General features: G+C 41.0%; 1 protein-coding gene across 1 annotated transcript in view; it reads right to left on the bottom strand.

Annotated features, from left to right (window-relative positions):
* The window catches only part of LAMB4 (laminin, beta 4), a 93,978-nt gene that overhangs the window by 31,228 nt on the left and 45,299 nt on the right, over nucleotides 1-17,451 (bottom strand). Inside the window, exons 15-23 of the mRNA XM_008567361.1 lie at nucleotides 15,709-15,894; nucleotides 14,243-14,358; nucleotides 13,336-13,456; nucleotides 7,481-7,658; nucleotides 6,244-6,387; nucleotides 4,740-4,971; nucleotides 4,141-4,298; nucleotides 2,204-2,428; nucleotides 1,097-1,317 (exon numbers count right to left, since the gene is read on the bottom strand). Coding sequence (XP_008565583.1) covers nucleotides 1,097-1,317; nucleotides 2,204-2,428; nucleotides 4,141-4,298; nucleotides 4,740-4,971; nucleotides 6,244-6,387; nucleotides 7,481-7,658; nucleotides 13,336-13,456; nucleotides 14,243-14,358; nucleotides 15,709-15,894 — 1,581 coding nt within the window. The remainder of the gene's footprint in view (nucleotides 1-1,096; nucleotides 1,318-2,203; nucleotides 2,429-4,140; nucleotides 4,299-4,739; nucleotides 4,972-6,243; nucleotides 6,388-7,480; nucleotides 7,659-13,335; nucleotides 13,457-14,242; nucleotides 14,359-15,708; nucleotides 15,895-17,451) is intronic.

The following is a 17,451-nucleotide window of genomic DNA, read 5'->3' as shown; positions in this document are numbered from 1 at the left end:
CATGGCCGGACAAAAAAAAAAAAAAAAAAAAAAAAAAAAAAAAAAAAAAAGGGTACGGTGTATTTGTGTAGGTTGGTGAGGGAGGGCTGGAGAGAAGGGACAAGAAGAGAAGGAAAAATACATTCTATGTATAAGAACTACCTTCAAAAGTTCACTTGTATAAGATTTGACCTTCAAATAACAGTTGAAAAATGGAGCTGAAATTGGAGATGAGTCATGCTCACTAACTGGAAAGACTCCAGATTCTTAAATTAGCATTTTGATTCCAATTAAGCCCTGATCCCTATCTTGTGGGTTTAAACTTTTCTAAAATTTGTCATTGTTTTACTCTTTTTAGATATTTCCCTCCCATATCTATTAAGGCAAAAATTGTTTCAAGGAATAGATTTATTAAGCCAAAAAACAAAAAAGCCCCAAAACCCAAAAACACAAAACAAACACAAAACTAAGCATGATATTAACAAATAGTTTTTTTCCATAAATAATGTTATAGTCATTAAAAAATTCTCTGGTCATTGTTTTATTGACTAAAAATCACATGTGCAGTAAACTGTATATAAAACATTGAAATTTGCTCCCAGAACATTAGCCTGCATTCTTTAGAAACAATCTATGTGGGTCTGAAAGTAAAGATGACATTTTCTTTTACCCATATGTAAAGCAAAGCAATTGGTGAGCCATAGGGAATGATTTGATTTTTTAAAATGGAATTAGGGGTTCTGAAGGCACCTGTAAATTTTTATTCTGATTAATAATCACTTCTGATTAACACTCTATTTCTCGAGTCCTCCCTATGTTTAAGAGTATGAAATAGTGTAAGGAAAGGTCAACGTCTGTGTTTTGCTCTGTATGAACTCTGACTTCCCGTCACAGACAAGTCTAGAAAAAACTTGGGCAAAGTTTATCTTTGAGACCTCCTCCTTTTTGGGTGTTTTCATCCCTTGATAAATGGTGACTCTATCCCTGTATAAGTCCAATCCTGTCTAAAAACACTAATTAACAACAGTATATAAAAAAAATTCCCTACACATTTGTAAATCATATCTTACTGTCAGTTCTCTCTCTGAGTGCACTAGTAAGTTTTAAAGTATCTTGCCTGGTCACAGTGGCTACTTTGAGAAGTCCGGGGGTCACAGTCACATGACTGACATCCTCTGCCAGGGACCAGATTCCAGTATCCATCAGCACAACGGTCACAGGCCAGGCCTGTGACATTTGGCAGACAAGGGCACACACCAGTGACAGGGTCACAGAGGCATGCTCCCTCATCAGGGGGACACTGAGTGGGACTCACACCGGAAGGGTGGCAGGAGCATCCTGGGATAAAAAAAGCTGTCATTAGAAGTAAATTCAGTGATAAGGCTAGCACTTAATAAACCAAACAGCTTTTTAGACCTGGATATATTATTTCTCCAAAGGTCTCAAAGAAGAAACACCTTGTAATAGGATTTATCAAAGAATCTAAGTAGGTTGAGCTCATTCAATTGTATTCGATGTCCCCACAGAGCCATTTGACAAGGTTTAAACTACTGTGCTCTAAGAACTCACAGTTAGGATGACTAAAAGTCTCACTTTTCCCTCATGCAATTCACCAAAGTTCCATTTATTTAAATGATTAAAAAATGGTTTTTCTAAATTGATTTGGGTGAACTGAAATAGTTAAAATATCTCCTAAAAATAAGCAGTTTATTCCCCTTCTTTCTTTGTCATAGAATCAAATCTTCATTGTCTTCTACATCAGTGATTCTCATATTTATACATTAAAGTCACTTGTCGAGCTTGTAATAGTGCAGATTCCTGGGCCTCACTCCCAGAGACTCTTACTCAGTGGGCGTGAAGTACAGCCCAGGAATCTTTGTGTCAACTGATTGTTAACTGATTCTGGCACAAGTGCACTGGGGACTACAGTCTGAGAAACAATACTTTGAGTCCACCAGGACAGGTGTTAAAGGCAATAACCACAAAAGACAAACTAATAACACCAGTGAGTACATTGTAGCTGTGTCTGGGAATACCTAAGTGGCGCTGCACACGTGTCTGCTGACAAGTTCAGTGCAGCAGCCCTATCACCCAGTGGGTGCTATTTTTGCTTGCTGAGACTGGCCTGACTGACATGAGCATGGGAGAACTGACACCACATTTACGAGCTGCCTCTCAGCCACATTCCCACCCCCCCACCCCCCCGGGAGCTTGGCAGACTTACTTCTGCATGTCTGATTGAGGGCCGACCCAAAGTAACCTGGTTTGCAGAGCTGGCAGTTCGGGCCCTGAGTGTTGTACAGACATCTAAGGCACTCCCCTGTTACCCGGCTGCAGGACTCTGGATCAGATATATCTATGTTGTTGTTGCAGGCACATGGCCTGCAAGGAGTGCCTGAAATTCTTGGATTCCCATAGAAACCAGGAGAGCATTCTCCACACTGAATACCTGAAAGAAGCGGGGAGAAAGAGGAAATAGGAGGAGGTGTGAGTGTTGGGGGAGGAGGAGAGATTGATGTTGTAAATAGGATTATCAGGCTCCTCTAGGGACAATGAGAAGTTACACATTAGTGGTTGAATAAAGAAAAGTGCTCTACCTTAAACAAATCATTCATTTTATTTATTATTCATTTAGAGAATAGAAAGATAATTCAGAGCTAAAAAGTCTTTGGTGAGAATGGATTCTAGTCTTTCTTCAGAAACTTTGCAGTTGTGGGCACAGAATTTTTTTTTTCCTTTTTGTCTTTTTTACTGACCGGTAACGAGATCGCAACCCTCGGTGTCGCGCCCGCACCACGCTCAGCCAGTGAGCTGGAACTGGTCTCCACATGGGATCTGAACCCTCGGCGGGAGCACCGCTGCGCTCCTAAGTGGCACACTATCCAGTGCGCCACCGGGCCGGCCCAATGGGCACAGAATTTTTAGGTCCTTATAATTAGAGTCACCCTGGTGTGCCCCGGGACCCAAAGCTAATCTCAGCTCCTGTTCTCCCTGGCGCATCTCAACTCCCACCTGATCCTAAAGGTGAACTATGGTTAAAATGAAGCAGCCTTGAAGGATACGTCCTAATAGCAACAGCCTGAGATATGTGTCTGGAAGTGTAGATGGGCGAGAGCAGTTTTCTTGACGTATGAGCCCTTGAGGGTGTTTCTATTGTGTAGTATATGGAGAAACCATTTCTGCCCAACACTCTTTACCCTGCCAACCATGAGGTAACTGTAGTGGTTTAGGTGTCCAAACTGTGGGTCCACTGTCCACAGTTTGGCTCGTCCCTCTTGGAAATGCTCTTGTCGCTCACATATGGTCTCAGTTTTTAAAAACTGACCAACCAAGCCAAACTGTACATGGAGAAGAGGTAAGAGGTGAGAATGAACTAGAGCCACGTATAACCTTAGATGTCACAAATAAGAAGATCAGCCACACAGTTTATCATCATGATGGCAATCATCAGTGAAGAAAATAATATTACCATATTTTATACATAAGATTAAATCAGGTGGATTTCATAAGTTATTTTCTTGTTAGCATTCACACTCGCGCTTAAACTCTTTAAAATTTTTGATTGAGCAACAGATACAAATTTTGATTTAAGACTTATACAGTGACTATACAATGCTCAAATCAGTACTTCGAGACATTTAAAAAAGTTGGTTATATCTGTGAAATATCAGTTAAACCAACTGCTTGGAATTATACAAAGAAATCATTTGACTGATTAAATTTTTAATTTTTAATTGCTTATGTTATATGTAAAGATTCATATGTATCATGGAAAGATTTGTGTTACCTTTTAATTCTATTTTTCCACAGAACTTTTTGAAGTATCCTTGTATATGCTATTTAATCACATATATCTTACTTAACATGATGATTTTACTTCGAATAAATTAATTTGACTTGCTCTCACTTGGTCAGTTAATTTTCTAGAACATTATTTAAAAACAATTATAGTGAAATGAGTTTTTAATTATCTTTGGTTTTTGAATCATTCAAATTCTTTGCTCAGTAAAGTAGCAATTTAGTAAATTGTGTCTTCTTACCATTAACTAATATTCTGCACCACTCATTTTTTTAAGGCAGATAAATTATGAACACGTGATCAATTTTCAGATTGTAGTGTGAGATAGAAGGAAAAAAACCATCACGAATCATATTACGTACCTGCATAACCTTGAAGACAATTGCAGATTACATCTGAGCCCCAAGGATTCTGATAACAGGAATGGGCAAAATACTGATTGCTTGAGGGCACATCTGGACATGGGCAAGGACGACAGGACTGTCCTGAAGGAGGATTTCCATAGTAACCATTGATGCACCTGTCAACGCAATTTCCTTTTACCAAAATGTTTCCAGGAAAAGCTCACTAGTTAGCCAATGTGAATTTGCTATGCTTTACAACAGTGCAAATGTAAAAACTCTATATTTTAGAAGATGCTCATTTGCTCTGTGAAATATTTTTTTTGTTTCCTATCGAGAGTCTGAAGGCATAGTCATTAAACTCAATATAATAGCACTTGATTTTTATACGACATTTGAAGAACATTAAGAGCAATGTGCCAGACAAATGTGTTATTGATTTAATCAGACACTTTCTGGCCTGAAAGATGGTCTTGAAGGACAATGGAACAATTATCTCCCCCACCGATAGTAGTCATTCTACACTGAAATACCGTTGAGACTCTATTCAATGGTCCTTCATCGTGAGATCAGAACAAAATTTAAAAAACTAAGAATCAAACAGCACATGCATTCCATACCTTTCACAGTTTCTTCCAGTTGTAAAGCCTCCACAATTGAAGCACGATCCTGTCTCTGGATCACATAGTTCAGCAAACCCATTGCAAGAGCAAGGGCGGCAGGTGGGAAATCCAAAGTAGCCTGCCGGGCACCGATCACAATGGCGGCCAGCCACCTCTCCACGGCAGGGGCACTGTCCTGTTATTTGGTCACATACAGCGTTCTTTGAGCCTTGAGGGTGGCAGTGACATGCTGGATAAAGCAGAGAAGCATGATGGGGTGGGGATAGGTGTTGTGGTGGTGAAAAGGCTACAGTTCTGATTTTGCATTCCCTGCCCCATCCAGGTGAGTGAAGTGAGGCTGTACAGTGCTTAGAACAGAGCCTGGCATAGAATGAACACCAGGTAAATGTGAAATAACAGTTCACTGATTCATTCACTACACGGCATGTTGTGAACAACTAGGCCTTGTGAACATTTGTTGTTAACACCCAGGCACCAAACAAGCAACATGTTTTTAATGACTGTGTATATGAGACTACATAAAATGTAAGAACCCTTCTCAAGATGGTCAGATTTTTCTTTTTCCTAGACAATATAGCAGAGGTCCAATCCCTTTCTGATAAAATTATTAAATCCCCTGAGCCAATCTTCCCTGTACAAAAGTGTGATGGGGGTGGTATATGGAAGAAATGTTTTCTCCTTTGTGTAGATCCATTTGTGTAGCTCAAGTGCTTCATAGCTTTTTTTAAGAAAGAAAAGAAAAGCCAATGATGGAGCTATGCACTATTTGCTGGGTAGGCAGCCATGCCCAAGTAATGCTGAAAAGGTATGTTCCCTTAACTGAAAGGAAAATTAACCTACCTGTATGTGGGTTGTCTTGGTTGCTAAGGTAGGTTTCTGTGGGGAACAGTATTTCCACATAATGGCTTACACTATGAACAGAGAACTATATACACTGAACATGACAGCCACGAGAGCTGAATTATCAACTATGGATGAAGCTCCATCTCTTATTAATGGTGACTCAAAGAATGAGTTCAAAAGCTGTTTGCAACCCTAGCACCAAAAATGGTAATATTATCAGTGAGGGAGATCTTGCCTGTGGTGACAATGTTGTCCCTTTCTTGACTTCCCAATCTCATTGTCATTTTAGCCTTCCCAGCCACTGGGCTTACATGCTAGATCACAAAGCTAGATTTGCACAGCCACTCCCTTCATGGTGTTCCCACATTCCACCTGGACTACCACCACTTTGATATAGACTGCAAACTTCCAGTAGCACAAACCATATTCTGTTTATCACTCATGGTTCTTAACAGAGCTTCGTACACAGCCGGTGCCCATTGAATGGATAAAGTACAGTAGAAAAATTTTCAGAACATTTTAACTAAATACATAGTCTGAATGATGTGGTCAAGCTCCCAATCTCCTCCCCTTTAAAACTCCCCACATTGTTTTTCCTGCCTTCAAAACATCAAGGTTGTGAACAAGTATGTTTCCCCTGGTGTTTTTTGCTACGTACAGTGACAGCCACGATGCCCCAAACCATAGCTTCCAGTTGAGCACCTGTCACAGCAGCGCCCAACCACACCAGGTTTACACTGGCACTGGCCTCCAAGTCGGCTGCAGCTGGACCCAACCGAGCCCTGCAGGTGACACTTGCAGGCTGCAGGAACAAAGGAAGGGAAGTAGAGGTGAAGGAATGCTAGATTCCAATGCTCTGCTAGTAGCGTTAGTTAACCTGGCCTTCAGTTGACACCTCTCTAATCCTCAACTTCCTCATCTGTTAAATGGGATGGGATAGAATCTACCTCATGGAACTGTGGTATGGATCAAAGGCCATAAAGCCTGTGAAGTACTTACAACAGTGTTTGGCACATAGTAAGTGCTCAATAAACATTACTTAACACATTAATAAAAGGCTTAGGATAAACTGTTTAAAGTAATTAATTATTCTAATGCAATTATTGCTATTGGTATTATTATCACATCAATTCCTGATGTTCTATGTTGGTGCTGGAGTATACTCACTGGTTTTTGATTTCCCCTATTCCATATACTTCTTGAGATAGTGAGTAGCCTTAATTCATAGCTCTGTCCTAATGGAAAAAGCATTTGCCTAGAACTCAGGAAGCCCAGCTCTCATTGTAAGCTGACACTCTATAGTAGTGGTTCTCAGCTGGGGGACAATTTTGCCCGGGGGCATTTGACAAAGTTTGGTGACAGTTTTGGATGTCACAACTCAGGGAGGGTGATATTTGTATCAAGTGAGTAAGGATGCTGCTAAACAGCCTATAATGCACAGGGCAGCCTCCTGCAACAGAGAATTATTCAGCTCAAAATTTCAATGGTGCCTAGGTTGAGAAACCTTCCCCTACAGCTAAGTGAAGTGGGAAAGTTACATAATGTTTTTGGACCCTAATACTCTCATTTATTAAATGAAGGTCTGAGGATGAAAGAAGTTGGTTAGAGTTCCTTTCAGTCCTAAAATTCTAGCATTCCTAATGAATATTTTAGGACCATTGTTCCAGCAATCTAGCATTCCAATGCTACTGCAGGGTTCCTCTTTTATACACTTACTGTACTGTGAATTGTGATTCTAACACATCAGCAGCCTGCTCTGTGTATCTAATCATTGGGTGATGGGTATTTTGGTTATTGCTTAGAGTGGATGCTAAAATAAATTGACTCACTCACATGCCAAAAAGCATTTGTACAGATATCAGTGCTTCAGTGGAGCCCATTAAACAGATACTCACCCACTGCCCCATTGTGTAGCTTGGCAGACATGCTGACTATAAGCCTTTCACATGAACCAGGGAGCACTTGAGGTTCCATTTCCGAGGCAATTTCAACACAGTTGTGCAGCTGATACTCATCTAAGTCCTCCTTGCTGCAGAAATTCTCCAATGAATTGATTTGGGGAATAAGGCCAAGCTTTTGAAATAATGAGAAAAAAAAGAGTTATGTGTGAATTATCTGCTGTTCAGGATTCTAGTTACATAAAATAATAGATCTATGAGAATAATGGTTCAAAAGAAAGTCAATCCAATCCTTTAAATTGTTCAGGATTGAAGATATTAAGATTTTCAATTTATTAAAAAATCATTAACTAGATATCTACATTTATTGACTTATGGCAACGAAAATAAAATTAGCCTTTATCTTTTTGCTTTCATTATTATATTTTTTTACTTGCTAATAAGTTTTTCTTCAATTTAAAAGACTTTTAACTAGGTTACTTGTGATAAATCAAGAAATTATGGTTCAGACAGTGCATCCCACAGTGTCACTGTGGAATACTAATTCCACAAAATTTTCCTTGAAGTTTTTTCAATTACATGTAAACAGTGGTGTTCTACATCAAACTATACAGGCCTTGTGGAGATTCACACATAGATTAACATATTAGAGGCTCTGAGAAGTCCTGAAAGAAAGATACATTCTAAACTCAGTGTTCCCACGTTTATTTAACCACTTGGTCCTATATCCAAATACCGTAATATTTATTAATACTTCATAAAACCAAAATTTCACAGATGCACTGTGGGACTTGCTGGCTTAAGCCATATATACAGCTATTGTGGGGACAAATGCATCATTGTAGGCTGATTCTCAAAAAGGAATCATCTCAAGTTTAATATTTATGTGAAGATAAGCTATTCAGTTATATTTTTGAGAAGACTTGATCTAAATCATGACCTAATACTATTTGAAATGTTTATGAATGGCTTTGGATGATGGAGTAGAGAGAGTGTTTATAAAACATACTGACCACATCAAGTTGGTCATTTTGAACAACTGGTGTTAAAAACAGCATTGAAGATATGCTTTAATTTGGCAAGTCAATCTTCAGTCCCAAGCAATTGGGAGGATTGGATTGAGCCCGAGAGCACAGATAAATCTCCCCTGGCCTTCTTTTTGCGTTGTCCATATCGCAGCTCGTTTCCATGGCCCTTCACTTCAACCCTCTGCAGTCTTTCCCTAAGACTCTCAACCTAGGTGACTATTTCAAAGTGTCTCCTGCTCCTCAAACGTCTAACCTCATTCTCGCTGCACTCTCAGCATATGTCCTTGCTTCTTACTCCTCTTGCTTCACAGAGATAATAGACCTCAGCAAAGGGACTGGCGCCTCCCAAACTCTGGTCTGACCAGGGGTTAACAAGTGTCCTTGACTCTTGGTGCTTATGCAGGAAGAGGAATTGCTGTGAAAGGTGTGTCCCGTGCTTGCTTTCTTCGCTCTCTTCCTCTCGACTGAAATTTAATGTGCTTGTCTCCCCCATCTGTAAAATCACGTTTATAACACACCTGCTTTCATGGCTGTCTCATGTATAGTGATTCTATGTATATGGGCATCTTCCTACTTCCTTAGGTCTTCTAGTATATTCAGGCCCGTGTGCATACATACTGAAGGACAGATTATTTCTTTATCGATTACTTTCCTTTTATTCTTCCTTTGTATTAATATTAGCATATCACATTGATTTGTAGTAAAAAGGGGAGGTTGGGTCAGATGAGGTTGAGAACTGTTGCATGAGTCATACTGAGCTTTCGGGTCAGTGTCCTGCCACAGCCCCCAGAACCTCCCGCCCCGTGCAGTAGTGCCTGCTAGTCTGCAGCTCCCCTCCAGAGAGGAATCCCTGGGGTGGCAGTGATGGTGCCTGTCTTGTTTACACTTGTGTCTACCACAGTGTTGAATTATATCGATGATTCATAAAAATTTGTTCAATAAAAAAGATACTGTTTTTACATTTCTACTATCATATCTTTAGGATGATGCTAAAATGACTCTGAATTCTCCAAACACAAACCAAATGGGGAGAGACAAAGAAGAAAGCCAGATGGTCTGGGGTTGGGATGAGGGCAGCCAACCAGAGATTATTTACAGCTATTGGTCTGAGCTGGTTTAGAGTTGGCCATTCCTGGAAACAAGCAGATGGACCAGATGACAAGAGTGCCTGTCAGCTATAGGATTTTGTAATGCCATGACTCACTTTTTCTTCTAGAAACTTCTAAGGATTTTGTGTTTACCAAGTATAGTCCATTACATGATTTAAAAAGAAGGGCAGTTTTATATTGTAGAATGCCTGATATACTTTTGACTCTAAACACAGTTTTATGGAAGCATACATCATGTAAACCGGGTGACTAAAAACAAATTTCAACTGTCTCATTATGCTTGCCAAACAAAAAGCATGTGTGCAGAAGGAGAACCCAGGGAGGAACAAAGGTTTTATTTGGTTTTCTTGGTAATGTATGCTGGTCTTGGATGCAAATGTTAATCTGTCTGCAGAGAAGAATGAACTTTGAAAGGACCAAATCTCAAGCAGTTGCATATCTTATCTTCCCAGAGCAGCGACATTGGAATGCAGCATTAACCACATCAGTCTGTAAAACGAAATGTGCAATGGCTTCCTCCCACTGGACATCCGGGTCAGGGACTGCAGTGGACACTGTAGGTCCCCAGTCTGGATCCTCTTTGGCAGGTTGGTGTACCCATCCTTCCACTGCTGTGGCATTAACTCCTAAAGTCTTATACCTGCCCTCATTTCCAGAAAACTGCATGCAGCCACCTTGTCCAGGAGTTCTTGCACTCACAGAGGGGTGGGTGGAGGTGGTGCTAAGCCTGTAGCCAATGACTTGGGCACATATAGGCCCACCCCTTTTCCTCTACATGGATTCAATTCTGTGGTACAATTCATGCTCTAGAGCTCCCTGTAGGGTAAGACTGAGGCCACACTTTGGTGGAGATCACATCCTTGCTTGGTTCCTTCTCCTATTCTCTCCTGTTTCCTCATTCCTCTTCACCCTCCATAAATCACATGCACGTGAGTCCTGTCTCAGCTTCTCTTAGGGAATCTGACCTAAAACAGGGATCTAGGACCTCTTCTAAGGTTTCTGACAGTTTGCCAAGATCAGGTTGTTCTCTTAATTTTTATTGAGGTTTCAGGGTTTTCAATAGCTATATGTAAGAGAATGAAGAGAATGATTGCTTGAAAAGTGATCAAGGGCCGGCCCGGTGGCGCACTGCTACAGTGCGCCGCTTGGGAGCGCGGTGGCGCTCCCGCCGAGGGTTCAGATCCCACATACAGACCGGTTCCCGCTCACTGGCTGAGCGAGGTGTGGGCGCGACACTGAGGGTTGTGATCCATTGCCGGACACGAAAAAAGACAAAAAGGAAAAAAAATAAAAATAAAATAAAAATAAAAAAATAAAAGTGATCAAAGGGATTTATTTTAAAATTAATTTCAAAGTATTCACTTATTGCACTTATCAAACATCATTGTAATGATTTTACTTCTATGTCTGTCTTCCGTATCAGGATGAGAATTCTCTGAGGGCCAGACCATATTTTGTACCCCACGACTGGCACAGTTCTTGGCCCATGCACACCCAGGGAACGGAGGATGAAGGGATAATTTGGGTGGAGGCATCAAGTGATAATCTTTGGAATTTACAAAGTTCAGAAATATTTAGGATATGGATTTAACATGAGTATTATCTGGACTCTTATAAATTTGAGTTTCATGATTATTACAATAATAACATCCCTTATTGATACGGAACTGCATTAGTTTCTTCCTTTCTATTTCTTTACTCTACCTGGGTTCCCAACTTTTGGCACTCTTTGCCCTGAATTAAACCTGTTGGATTTGACTTTCTTTTTTTGGTAGCTCATATGTTGGTTCATGAGCGCAGTTCTATTTAAAGCTTCTTGGCAGAGAAGATGAATTGTACGGATAGGGAAATAATGATAGTTTAAAATTCCTGCTCAAGAGTTCATTTTTATTTTCTACTTCATTTCTACCACAAATGTGGTAGAACTGCACCTCAGCCCTCCAAATGCAGGATTTAGACCTTTGATTAAAGTTGCCAGATAAAATACAGTTGAAATTGGATTTCAGAGAAACAATGAATAATTTTTCATATAAGAATGCCTCACATAATATTTGAGGGCAATATTTGGGACTTTCTTATATTAAAAACTATTGTTTTTCTGAAATTCAAATTTAACTGGGCCTCCTGTTTCCTTCCTTCCTTCCTTTCTTCCTTCCTTCCTTCCTTTTTTCCTTCCTTCCTTTCCCTTTTTTGCTAAATCTTGCAACCTTGTGTTTGGTTAAATAATCTTAAAACAATGCCTTTTGTGATATTATGATAGGTGAGATGTTGAATAAAATCTAAGATATGAGGGCACTTTAAAAAGTTTGTGGAAAAATGGAATTAAAAGATAACATGAATCTTTCCATTAACTTTTTGAGGACCCCTCATATACCTGCCTCATACTGAATTCTCTATAAGTGGAGATATAACAAAGTTCTAAGGTATACATTTCAAGTCTTCAGTGGTTAAAAATTGAACTTTGAAGACACAATTTACAAATCATGGATATTCACCTCATTAAATCAGGGGTCAACAAACTTCCTCTAAAGGGCCAGATAGTAAATATTTTTGGCTTTGTGGGCCATAAGGTCTCTGTGCAATTACTCAACTCTGCCTTTTAGTTTGAAAGCAACTACAGATAATATGTAAACAAATGGGTATGCTGTGTTCCCATAAAACTTTGCAGTGCCAGAGTTTGCCAATTAAATCATGATATTAGAAGATTCTTACAAATATTCAAAAATGCAATTTTAACAAGGCAATCTGATTTTTATCCACAAAATTACTTTTTTAAAAATTCCACACAATTCTCTACAATTCTGCTGCAGGTGGGATGAAACTGGTACCTTCATAAGTTACTGATAATCATGGAAATTTATTGGGGAATACCCTTCCAGAAAATAATCTGACAAATTATTTCAAGAGCCATAAAACCTTGGAAAAAGTAGGAATTATTTGAAAACATTTAAAAATATGTATCGAATATACACAGCAGTGAAAAATAGAAGCAACTCATATGCCCAAGAATAGGGTAATAGATAAGTAAATAAAGTCAGTTGATAGTGACAATCCTGGGTCTGTGGGGCTGCATAGACAAAGAGGTTTGGAAGGAACACCCATGCTCAACTCTGTGGGGGAAAAGTACTGAAAACCATCACTCAAGAAATGTTATGGGTGATTCATAAAAATGATAAGATGACTACATAAATACCTTAAGAAAATGCTTATGATGTAATGTGAGGTGCAAAAACAAATCTGTGCACATAACGGTATGAGCACACTGATTACAATGACATGAAAGCATAGGATGTATGAAATGGGAACTTACAAAATGATGATAATTGAAGTAGTGGGATTTCTTCCCCAAACTTTCTGTAATGTCACTATGTTGTAGTGGCTCAGAGCAGGGATCTGGGATGAGGCGCTGTGGCTCTGTGTTCTGACTCCCCCCTCACTAGCTCTGTGTCCCTGAGCCTCACAATGCCATCTGTAAACTAATGACAGCACCTATTTCACAGGGTTGCTGTGAAAATTAAATCATATAATTTGTAAAGCCCTTCAAACCATTACTGGGATGTACTGTTAAAAAGATCCGCAATTTCCATTAGGTGACTTTTGTAATCATACAAATACATCTCTATTTTTTCAAGAAACATTCCTCCAGAGTCTAAAAGAAGAATGATCCTGGTGCTCCGCTGAGAAGAAAGCACCCACAAAGCTCCGTGATACTTACAGAGTCAACCAGGATGTGTGAATGTGCGTGGGACTCTCCATCCAAAGGCTGAGAAAAATAGACGTCTATGGAATATTGTACATCTGGTTCTAAGCAGATGGGTGTGGGAAGCAGCACGATCCTGTATCAGGAGAAATACAGCAAAGATTCCGTGACAAAAGTTTGTACAGTTTTACCTGAGCGACCACAGTGTTTGGTAGCATTGCCCTTGTGCTGTGCAGTGGGTTCCGCTGCAGGGACCAGCACCAAGGGGTGGGCTGGACAGTTCATTCACACTCGGATCCTCTGTGGCTCTTCCATAGGGTTGTGCCAAATAGCAAAGTCTTAGGAGCTATCGGCTATGGGTTGTCATGACAGTTCTGGGGACCGAATGGGACACATGTCCTTCATCCTACCTGTCATGCTGATTTTAACAGGGTCTCTGTTCTATTTTGCCATCAATCACTGATGAGGCAAAATGAGCGGCCTCAAAATTGGTAGCCTTTGACCTCAGAGACTCTCAGCTGTTGAGAGTACTCAGGACGAATATTTTACTTTTACCTTACAGCATTTCACTTTCTCACATTTCAAAGCCATTTGGGGAATGGAAAAGAAATGTTCAAGATTGGGAGTTGGGATATCTGGGCTGGAATCCTGGTCTCCTTCATGCCAGGGACAGGACTTGGGCAAGTCATTGAAGCAATCTTCTTTCCAACTTTCTCTTCATCTGATGAAGACAAAATCTACCTTATCGAGTTGTGATGTAGATTAAATGTAAAGCATAGTGCAGCACACAGTAAGTGCTTAATAAATGTGATAATCTCCCTCAATACCCCTCTTCTCCCACTTAGTTCCCAGATACAAATTATTGATACATGAACAAAATTCTAAGAAACCATCAATGTTTGAGGACAGGTCCCGAGCATACCTGGCAGCCGCTGGTAAGGCAAAAGCCTGAGGCTGTGGCTCTGGAGTCTTGTGTGTGCAGTACTTGCTCTCTCCAGGGGCGCTAACCACGATCTGGACAGCCCAGTCAGCTGCAGACTAGACAGGCATGACATCAGAGCATGTCACTGTGAGGATGTAGGGAACCCCTTTGCACATACACACATGTACCTAATGGATAGTGCATGGAGTTGAATTCGCAACCCATAGTCCACTTGGAAAATAGAGTTTGGAGTTGAAAGAAGTCTTAGAGGTTCACTGCCCAGCCCAACTCTCTGGTGTGTAAATTGTGATTCAGGCAGAAATAACGTTGTTTCTGGCTATGGCTATAGTTCATGGGTCTGGGAAAACCCTAACCCTGTCCCCAACAGGTCTAATCTTCAACCCCCATCTCCTGAAGTGTTGATTAATTCATCACATCCCTGGATCACAGAACAAAGAATAATACTTTAGAATCCTTCACAAAAGGATATATATATAGAGAGAGTGCACGTGAGTGAGAGCCAATGTACTAATTAGCTATATTCTGGAAACCTTATAATTTGGAAAAGCTTTTTAAAGCTGTCAGGGATATATTCTCTGTATGGATAAATTAATACATTTTTTCTCTTCTTAATGGCTTTCTTATCATACTCACTGAGTCAAAAATTGATTGAAGTCTCTTGGCTTTCATTTGTAAGTAAGAGATACAGAATTATGTCATATAAGAGTTTCATGGTGGATCAGCAGCTCTGGTCATGTGACACACAGTGACTGCCTACAGCATGTGGCACCTAGTGGGGCTTGGGGGCCTCTGGCACCACCCTCTGCCTCCAGCCACATAAAACATTTTTCAAGGAAGATGGTCAGTGGGTTTCAGATTACCAAAGAAAAGGCTAAGAACTACTGCTGAAGATCGAGCACTCACATTTTTCTGATATGTTTCTATTCTGTCCTAGATATTTCTCAGAAGGCGGTGGGGTGGGTGGAGGGTGGGGTGGTCGTTTGGTAGTGGGAGGCGAGAGGGGCAGTGTGCTTTTAGTCTTGCTCTTGTTGCAGGATAAAATCCAAATTCAAATAATTGCCTTGGCTGTAGCCCTTATGAGTCTGAATCTTTGCGTATGCGTTGGTTTATTAAATTTTTAGGAAAAAAGTCCCAGGCGAGCAGGACTTGTGTTATTTTAATTGTGTACTGTTCGTAGGCAAACATTCAGTCACCACTTCCTTAAACCTCGTCTACCTGACATATATAACTCCAGCCTTAGCTTCTCTCCAAGCACATGCACATCTGGCTCCTTGTGTTGCTCAGTATCTGTAGGAAGCTCTGGTTTATAATGCTCTCCAGATGTTCTACTTTTTGCAAATCATTTTATGATGGCCTACTCTAGCAAGGCTGAAATGGAAACACTTAGTTTGAGAATGTGTTTCTGTCAGCTTTTTACCACCTAAGAAGCTGGAGTTAATGGATACCTGAGCTTCATAGCGAATGGCAACGGTGAAGTCCATGGGAAAGGGAATGTTGTTGACAGCAAATCTCAAGCCAGCCCCAGGGAGAACCCTGGCGAATCCAGGTCCAGTCCACGTAGCAGGGTTCCCAGGAATGGGCTCTCGGAAAACAATGTGAAGAGCAGGCGCCTGGCCGAAAGTCACTGAGTTCTAAAATGGGAGAGGAATGTAAATAGCTTTGCCTACAGTCAAGGCCTGGAAGAGTTCAGGAAGAAAAAACCCCATATTTTCTGATGTGTATATGATCCATTTGAGTCACGGATAAATTATTCCAACCAGGATACAGTCCAGAATCCAGCTGCGAATAACGTGCTGAAACTGCAGCTTTGGAACGTATGTTGCTCTATAGAACGAGTGATTTGAAAGCAGTGTCACTGGAAGCCACTTTTATTTGAAGTGCCCCACGTGCCAACAAACTGAGCAAATTCCACATTGATGACGCTGGCTTTACTCAGATATGACTGTAGAGTTCTGGCCAAAATATGGGGGGAAAAGAATATTCCCATGCCCACTTTATGGATTTTGCCTAATTGGGCATGACAATGAAAAACCCACATGGATTTATTTTCTAGGTATTTCTTCTGTGCGGATATGAGAAATGCACCTCTTCTGTCTGCTGGGGGCATATAAGTACAAAACTCCTAACACTCTTGGTTGATTAGAATCCCTGACAGTCTCTATACTGGACGTCAGCCTGAGGCTATCTGGGCCCTGCAGATAATACCTCTTTAATAACTTTTGCATCTGCCTCTCCACACTCACAGCCTCCACTCAAATTCCACCTCTTGTTACTTTTTGCTTGTGTTGCTGCAATAGTCTCTTGGCTACTCTCTCCTTTCTTTCCCTGGTCCAACACATACTACATACCGCTGCCAACAAAGTATTTCAAACTCTTTCTAGCTGCCAACAGAATAATGCCCAAATTACTTAGCCTGGAGTTTAAGGTGCTCTGTGATCTACCCCAAACTGCCCTTCATTTGAAAAATGCTTCTTTAGTAACAATTAAGTGCCAGCTTCTGAATTAGGAATGCCAAGATGAACAGGACAGAGCCCCTACCATAGAGGAATTTAGAATCTTGCACTAGAGTCAGAAATGTAAATAAGAAACAGCACCTTCAGATTAGGTTTCAATAGATGGAGGTATATGTAAAGTCATCCATATACAATCTTTTTCAAACATTTAACACATACCGTTGCAATTGCAGTAGTCACTGGAGGTGCCCCTTCCAGATCCCCTTATGAGTTGCTGCGTGTGGGGCTTCCACCAGCTCACAGCTGACCCTTGCTCAGGGGAACTGCTCTCCCACACCCCCTCCCTGACCTCCCACCTCACCCCCGGGGCAGCTCCCAGTCAATGACTGACACAAGGGTGTAAAAGACTGGTCCTGCCATCACGAGGCAGGACAACTTTGCCGGCAGTTTATACTCCTGAGCTCCTCTGAGGATCAATCCAACTTTTTTTTTTTTTTTTTTTTTTTTTGTCTTTTGTCTTTTTCCGTGTCCGGCAACGGATCGCAACCCTCAGTGTTGCCCCCGTACCGGATCAGGGACCGGCAACGGGATCGCAACCCTTGGTGTTGCTCCCGTGCCTCGCTCAGCCAGTGAGCGGGAACCGGTCTGTATGTGGGATCCGAACCCTCGGGCGGGAGCGCCGCCGCGCTTCCCAAGCAGCGCACTATCCAGTGCGCCACCGGGCCGGCCCCAATT

The sequence above is a fragment of the Galeopterus variegatus genome, unplaced genomic scaffold (assembly GCF_000696425.1).
Source record: "Galeopterus variegatus unplaced genomic scaffold, G_variegatus-3.0.2 Scaffold313, whole genome shotgun sequence".
NCBI lineage: Eukaryota > Metazoa > Chordata > Mammalia > Dermoptera > Cynocephalidae > Galeopterus > Galeopterus variegatus.
Note: the sequence above shows the minus strand (reverse complement) of the source record. Positions and strands in the feature narration are given on the sequence as shown.